The sequence below is a fragment of the Miniopterus schreibersii genome (assembly GCF_964146895.1).
Source record: "Miniopterus schreibersii genome assembly, chromosome: 17".
Lineage (NCBI taxonomy): Eukaryota > Metazoa > Chordata > Mammalia > Chiroptera > Miniopteridae > Miniopterus > Miniopterus schreibersii.
The window spans coordinates 6,651,136-6,658,795 of record NC_138117.1 but is presented as its reverse complement, the minus strand read 5'-3'; the positions used below and the strand labels follow the sequence as shown (position 1 = coordinate 6,658,795).

Sequence of the window (7,660 nt, the reverse complement as noted above, 5' to 3'; positions counted from 1 at the left end):
AATGTCAAATGCAAAAGCTCCCCTTTTTTTCTTTTGCTGTTGTCAGACCTAACGACAAACCAGTGCGTGTGTAGGGGGTAGGGGAATGCAGAATAAAGCCACTGTCTCAAATGCCCTTTCCAGATAAGTCAGCAAATATAATAACCTTTTCAAGCACCATCGCACTTGGTAGATACTGGAAGTTCAAAGTCGTGGCCTGTACATCAAGACACAAAAACATAAACTTAACCATTCTCCCAATTATTAGTAAACCGTTCCGGGAGGCCTTGGCCAGCAATGCTCACTAAGGCTGTCAGGCTTTATCTTGAAGCCACTGAAAACCCGAGACTGGTCAAGTAACCAGGTTTCCGTGGGAATGAGGCAAAGGGCGCCCGGTGAGAAAACAATGGCGGCGCGGCCCGCTCACGGCCGTCCGGCCCGCCGGCTTCCCCGAGGGGGGCGGCCGTGAGCGCCGGTGGCGGGCCCCGCAGTCGGTGACCCACGTCGCCCCGCGCCGGCGCTCCTCTCCGGGCCCCTCCCCGGGCCGCTGCAGCAGAAGGCGCCGCCGAGGAGGCGTGTGAGAAGGGACGCGGGGGCTGAGCCTGGCCGCCACCCGAGGAAGCGAGCGACCTGCGAAACACGCTGCGGGCCGTCACCTGCCGGAACCGAGGACACGCGGATCCTGGGCGCGCTGAAGGGGCCGATAGAGAGAAGGCTGGAGGCGAGGCCAGGGCGCGGGGACGGTGAGCGACGACCCCCGCAGTTCCCGTCCCGCTCTGCCCGCCGGCGCCGGCAGGCCCCGCCCCCTCGCGCTTATGTAATAGGGGAGCTCCGCCATTGGCCAGCGCAACCGGAAAAGGCGCAGGCGTGCGAGCGGGGCGGGGACGGGGAGGAGCCCGCCGCCGGAAGGCGAGTAGGCGAGGGGGCGGGGGCTCCGAGGCGCGGGCGGGCACTGGGGCGGCCGGGAGAGCTGCGCGCGTGCGCGGGCACGAGCCTCAGTGGCCTTCCCGAGACCGAGGCGGCGGCGGCGGCGGCGGCGGCGGGCGCGCGCGGCGGCGGCGGGCGCGAGGCGCGGGCTGTTGTGCTCCGGGCTCTCCCCCTTCCCACTCCTCGGTGGGTGGAGGAGACCGAAGCGGTGCTGGGCGCGCTTCCCCTTCCCCTGCCTCCCGACACCTCCCCCGGCCCCTTGGCGCTGCGCGGTCTCCGACGCAGGAGCGTCCCGGCCCGGGTGAGCGGCTGTGGGGGCGGCGCTGACGCCGCAGGACGCCGGGGAGCCGGGCGGGCGCTCGCCGGCAGGCTCGGCGGGGACCGCGGGGGTTGCGAGGGGCGGCCGGCCTACCCCGCCTGCCTGGGGGCGGCCGGGCCAGTCGTGCCCCGGCGCGGGCCGCGGGGAGGAGGCGAAGCTCGGGCGCCCGCCGGGCCCTGCAGGTGGCCGGGGCGCAGGCCGGCCCGGGAGCTGAGCGGTAACCTTACTCCCGGCTCAGCAGCTGCCCGGTTTCTCGACGCCGGGGCCCCGCGTTGCCGAAGGGGTTGGTTTCGGGCAGTCAGGGCCTCCGGGAGGCGCGTCCTGGCCGGGGTCCGTGAGGAGTGGAGGGTCGGCGCGGGCTGTGTGGCCCTTCAGTGGCCGGAGAGGAGGGGGCTCCCCTGGCGGGTCTGGGAGGGAAGGTGGGCGAGCCCGCAGCGAGGCCAGCGAAGGGCTGGGTGAAAGGGGCCTTGGTGCTGGCGCTTCCATCTGCCCCCTGGCAGAAGGCTGTGGTGAGAAACGGGGGTCAGGACGGCGATCCCTGCGCGCCGCTGCGTGTCGGATGGTTACGGGGGACGAGCCTACTTCCTGGATCCAGAACCTTGTCTCGACCGACCGTCTGGTTTGGGTTTTAAGGGAACCTTTGGGCAGCGCTTACTTGTTGCCGCCTTTTACTCGCAGGAGCTCCTCGCTCCAAAAGAGCTCATTCTTTTTACTGCTTCCGTCTTTGCAGCCCCTTCAGAAAACCACACTGAGTTATATTAAAAACCAAAAAGCTTTTAGGTGTTTGTAAGTGGCTTCTTAACCCCTCATTTTGTCACATTTAGTCAAGGAGCAGTTATGCTTAAGGTTTTGTAGAAAATTCAGTGGGCTTGAGAGCACGTCCTAAGTTCAACTGTCCAAAAGCAGGTGGTTGGTTCGTTTGCATTTCTGCTTTCAGAAAGGAAATCAGTGCAGTATATTGTTAGAAGTTAGGAGCCTGCCCCACGTCTTTAAACTGTTTGATTCTATTTCCTTTCCCGGATATTAAGTTTTCTATTTTAAAAGTCAGAAAAAGCTACTGTAGTCTCTTATTTATTAAAGCTTTTGTGGCTTTCTTGTTTAATTTTAGATACAATGGAAAAATGGGTTAAGTGCTGTGTAATGTTTTATTTTAGGAGAAATCGTAAGTACAAAAGTTTAAAAAGAATGTGTATCTAATGACTGCTTTGTACAGATTACTGCCTGAAAATGTTATCAGAATAGCTAATCATTTCTAGATATCAAAGAAACGTCTATAATTAGTGGCCTGTCATTTATGGTTTTTTCAGTGTAAAGCAGCTAAGAGGTTACCCACACAATCAGTGTATTAACATACATAGCATACATTGCAAGGAAGAGTTCAGATGCAGGAGAGGACTGAAGTACTCAAACGTAAGATACTAAGACATTGAGACAGAAGCATATGTACATAATGATTGAATGCCTAACTACAGTACTATCATCCAAATAGTATATAAGTATCTAAACCTGTTTCCATGGGGATAGGTTTGTAAGCTTGCCGTAACATTTGGACTTAAAGGTACTATAAAAAAAAAAAAATCTTTCCAAGCCAAATGGTTTAAAAAATTTGGTTAAAAACAGAAACAGAAATGGAAGTTTAATCTTCAAGGACTAACACATCTGGTAATATTTGCCATTGTGGTAAGAGTAGATCTCTTATATTAGGCTAGCATACTAAACATTTTTGTAATTTGTTAAAATACCCAACTGGCTTCCTAGAAAAGCACTGATCCTCCTCTACGTTTTATTTGACTTTCAGTTCAGTGTTTAATGCTAGAGGGAACTGGTCCAATTGGTGTATTTCTTCCATTTCCCTTTTTCTTTTTGGGAGAAGCTCAGGTGTTTCTATGAAATGCTTTGACCTCATATCCATTAACTAGTTAGGGTTCCAGTAAAAGGAAAAAAAAAAAAAAAGGCCAGCACTCCTTTCTGGTGAAGTTGAGGTAGATCCATTGTATGTTCATGTCCTGCAATGATTTAAAAGTTTAAAATTTTCTATCAGTAGTAGAAAGTGGTATGTAAGTATCTTTACCCTTTTTATAAGGTTTATTCTCTCAACTGGCAACAATAACTTGTCCAGCATTCCTGCAAAGACCAATTTTTAAGGAAGATTTAGAATAGCACAGTAGTTTTATGAAACCTAAGTATTTAAGAGAACAGTTGGCTTTCTTGATCTCCTTTAGAGGCATTGCTTCTATGATCTCCTTTAGAGGCATTAGATGACAGCTCTTATTTCTCGTCAAGTTTTAAGTCTCAGGTCACAACAGTGAATACTGGAAAGGGAAAGTACCTTTGCAGAGTGACCAAACAAATGATTGGGAAAGGAGGCCAAACTTTTTTGGCTAAACTCTTAAAGATTACATATAGTAATGTATAAATATCTTAGGTATAGCTCAGTGATTTTTACCAGTGTACACACCTGCATAACCATTACCCAGATCAACATATAGAACACTGTCAGCACCCCAAAAGTTCCCCTCGTGCTCTTCCTATCCACTACCTTCCAGGTTAGATTTGCCTGTTTTGAACTTTATGAAGCATGTTCTTTGTATTGGGCTTCTTTCCTTTAATACTGAGATATGGTCATGTTGTTACCTATAACATAGTTCTTTCCTTTTTGAATGCTGTATAGTATTTCATTGTATAAATATACAAGTTATGTATCCACTATTAATAGACATTTGGATTATTTCTAGTGTCGGAAACAATAGCTCTGAGCATTCTCATGCTGTGTCTTTTTGTGTACATGCATTTGCATTTCTGTTGGATATTTACCAATGTGGAATTGTTAGGTTATAGAGTAAGCAACTACAGACAGTTTTCCACGGTGGTTATACCAGTTTATTCTCTAATAGCATTGTATGTGAGAATTTGAAAACTCATACATTTTGATTAACAGTTGTTGACTTAAGCCATCAACTCTGTTATCATGTTTAGATTTATTTACTTTAAATACAAAGTAATCACTCTAATGCTTCAACTTCTGTTTTTAGATATGGCTCGTGGACAGCAGAAGATTCAGTCTCAGCAGAAAAATGCCAAAAAGCAAGCTGGACAAAAGAAGAAACAAGGACATGACCAAAAGGCTGCTGCCAAAGCTGCCTTAATATATACCTGCACTGTCTGTAGGGTAAGGGAAACAAAGACATAGCTTTCCCATGGATAGTTCTTTCATTAGAGATTGGTTTGTATAGGTTAAAATTTTGCAACCATGACAAAATAAATGCTTTACTTGAAATAGTAGGTTTGAGAACTGGTTATTTTAGGAATCCATCTTTCTTTCAGTTTCCCAGGCAGTTTAGGAATCCATCTTTCTTTCAGTTTCCCAGGTGGGGAAACGAGTGAACAAAGCACAGTCCCTTTCCTCAGGGAGATGAAAGATGCCTTCTTAGGTGAAAGTACACTTTGAGCTTTGTAAAGAAGTCAGATCCACATTCTTAACTTAGAACTATGTAAGACTATGTAAGATACCAGTGAGTAAAACTCGTTATATGATTGGCTTTTTTTTCTCATCACTAAGTCCATGGTTAGGATGTCTGTAAAACTATATAGTTTGTTAACATTGAGGGCTTTTATTGAATTAATGTGTTTTATTAGATTTGGAGAATGATAATAGCAGCTGCTATTGAGTGCTTACATGTGCCAGGCACTGATCCAGGTGTTACATGTATGAGCCCATAAACCCACACAACCACCCAGTGAGATAAAGTGCTTTTATTATATTCATTTTACAGAAGAATAAATTGAGTCATGGAGGTTGTATAACTTGCACTCAGCTAGTACATAGAAGAGTGGGGATCTAAACCCAGGTAGTCCAGCTCCAGAATTCACCCTCTGGACAAAACTTAAGTTTTTCAAGCCACAGTCTCTTTCTTGCTGTTTGTTTAAGCTCACCATCCTTGAAGTTAGTGCACAGAAGTTCCAAAGAGAGAAGATCTATTATGTTAAATATCTTGTTCATAATGAGCTTTGGTACACTCAAAATAATGAAATTGAATAGCTTCAGATTCTATTTGGAGAGATGCAGGGTAAAAGTAAATTCACTAAATTACTGATAAATACTTTGACATGAAAGTACTAGAGTAGTTCACATATTTCAAAAACTCAAAACAGAAAACCTGTATGTTTTGTTTAATTGAATGTTCTAAAGAATAAGTAATTGAAGATCCTTGCCTAGGAGCGTCAGGATAGTGTAGTATTTGAGAACTGCAGTACCAAGTGCTAGGTTAAAGCATAGGTATTGGGCAAATTAAGCTCTAGGATTTAGTTTCCTTATGTAAAATGAGGATAGTAGGAACTAATTTAAGATAACTATGAAGGTTCAATGAGAATTCAGGTACAATGCTTAACATACTAATAATTCAGTGCAAGCTACGTATTTGCTATTAGATAAGCAGAATTCATTCTCTGTGACCCAACTATGTGAAAGTGGGGAATATGTTAGGAATATCTTTATTACATGGTCATTTTTTATATGCCATCAGTTGTCTAGCATAAGCAGGCTCATGATTTTAAAAGTTCACACATTTTTCTTTTATGAGTAAGGTCTCTTTTTTTGTACAATTTTTGTAATTAGACACAAATGCCAGACCCTAAGACCTTCAAGCAGCACTTTGAGAGCAAGCATCCTAAGACTCCACTTCCTCCAGAATTGGCTGATGTCCAGGCATAAAGTTGTTTACAGGTAATTGACCTTTTTTGGTGGGGGGTTGGGGGGTTAATGTCAGGGTTGTATACAGGAACAAAATTGTCTTCTGTAACTGTGAAATTGACTTTTACCTTCTAGCTGAGATTTGATTGCTTCCCCTTTTTAAGTTAAGTTTAACTTTACAATTATTAAAAGTCCATTTTCCCAGATCATATTCTGATGAAATAGAAACTCCTAACTACAAAGAAGTTCTTTTTACTACTGTAGCCAAAAATGGGGGGATGAAGGGATGCTTGCCAGTTCTGGTCTTAGGATAGAAGAGACTTGTTAGCTTAATGAAAATAACTTTACAAAGGTATTGAGGGTCTTGCTTAGGAATGATGCAGAGCACTGTTCCTGAGTACCTTTTGCAGATATTTTATTAGTGCATAGCAGAGCTTCTAAGTGCATTAAAATATAGGGCAAAATGTAGGTCCACTGTATAAACTTGGTATTTGCTTGAAAATAATCAGTTTACATTTTCTCTGCAGTTGGGGTTGTTTTCCTCCTAAAGAGGTTGTGGTGATGGTAGTGGTGTGAGAATTTTTTTTTAAGTAAGTTAATCAAAGTTCTGTTTATAAAATCCTGTTGACAGACCTATCACACTAACTTGATAGCTTAGGCATGTTGTGTGTTTTTTCTTAGGCATTTGATATGGACATAAGTTGCATTTGTGTGATGCTTACTTTCACAGAAAATTTTGCTTGTGTCTTATAGGTGAATTCATGACACCTTTGACTCTTCTACTGTCTCAGACCTTAGGTAACAAACCTGCAGCTGCTTTTCTAACAAACTGTTGATCAGCAAAAATAAAGGGGCTACAGAAACACTCATTTTTATGCTGTTCCCTTTTGGGCTTCATGCAAAGACAATTCTGTGTAAATGTACAGTTGACTCTAATTTGGAAATCTGAAAATCAGTCCATCCTTGTTATAAAGAAATTTTTTACAATTGTAATTATATTGATGTTCATATTGTGTAAAATAACTCATTTAATAAAGTAGTACTTTGATTTTACAACATCACAGGATAAATGGTTCTAGAAATTCTGTTCTAACTTTCCACATTATTTGCCTTATAAAAATCTATTGAATTCATCAGCTAGAATTATAAGCTCAATTCCTATCTCCCTCTCAGCTCAGTGGCAGGTTCGTTAGTTAAACTAGAGCAGACTTATTCATTAAATTTGTGTACACAATTTTATTGGCAGCCTCGATCTAGGTGAAGAATGACTTACCTGCTGCCTTAGTATATTGCGATCACGTGTCATTTTCCCCTCTGATTGTTTCCTGTGTTTGAGGTTGGAGCATTTCAACTTGCTGTGTGACTTGGCTATAGCCGCCAGCCAGGTATACCCTGTAGATAAGTGATAAATTCCTAAAGCTGTTGGTTCGTTAGTGAGCCCTTCTGAAAAACTAGGTTCTGAAGTATATGTCATAATAATCAGGAAGCCTAATCATTTAGTACAAAATATGATGGAACATATGTGAACTGGTAAAGATTAATCTTTTATAAATTATGTTGGATTTTTTGAAAATTTTTCAAGTTCTTTAATTTGAAATTGAAATGCATAATTGGAGGAGTTTTGGAAGTTAATGATTTGACCAATTCTAGAATGGATTTTGCATTAACAGGAAGATTGGAATGACTTGTGGCTGAGTTCATTCCCAGGACCTCTCCCTCCTTTCCTTTTTGAGTCATTGATTTTA

The 7,660-nt window shown here is 43.9% G+C and overlaps 1 protein-coding gene across 5 annotated transcripts; it reads left to right on the top strand.

Annotated features, from left to right (window-relative positions):
- Positions 1-534: 534 nt before the first annotated feature.
- On the top strand, positions 535-6,973 carry ZNF706 (zinc finger protein 706). 5 transcript variants are annotated; one of them, XM_081117253.1, is made up of 4 exons: positions 535-722; positions 4,258-4,394; positions 5,841-5,948; positions 6,669-6,973. In XM_081117253.1, exons 2-3 carry the CDS (start codon positions 4,260-4,262, stop codon positions 5,934-5,936), a joined length of 231 nt encoding a protein of 76 aa, XP_080973379.1. In that variant the 5' UTR covers positions 535-722; positions 4,258-4,259; the 3' UTR covers positions 5,937-5,948; positions 6,669-6,973. The 5 variants fall into 5 exon arrangements, with proteins under 5 accessions (XP_080973379.1, XP_080973376.1, XP_080973377.1 ...); XM_081117250.1 differs by lacking the exon at positions 535-722 and adding an exon at positions 940-1,207; XM_081117251.1 differs by lacking the exon at positions 535-722 and adding an exon at positions 976-1,092.
- Positions 6,974-7,660: the final 687 nt, after the last annotated feature.

Excerpts from the sequence above, each read along its gene's own strand:
- ZNF706 (XM_081117253.1), top strand. The coding sequence starts at position 4,260 with ATGGCTCGTGGACAGCAGAAGATTCAGTCTCAGCAGAAAAATGCCAAA. Across the intron at positions 4,395-5,840 it reads ATACCTGCACTGTCTGTAGG|ACACAAATGCCAGACCCTAA; the intron begins GTAAGGGAAACA and ends TTTTGTAATTAG.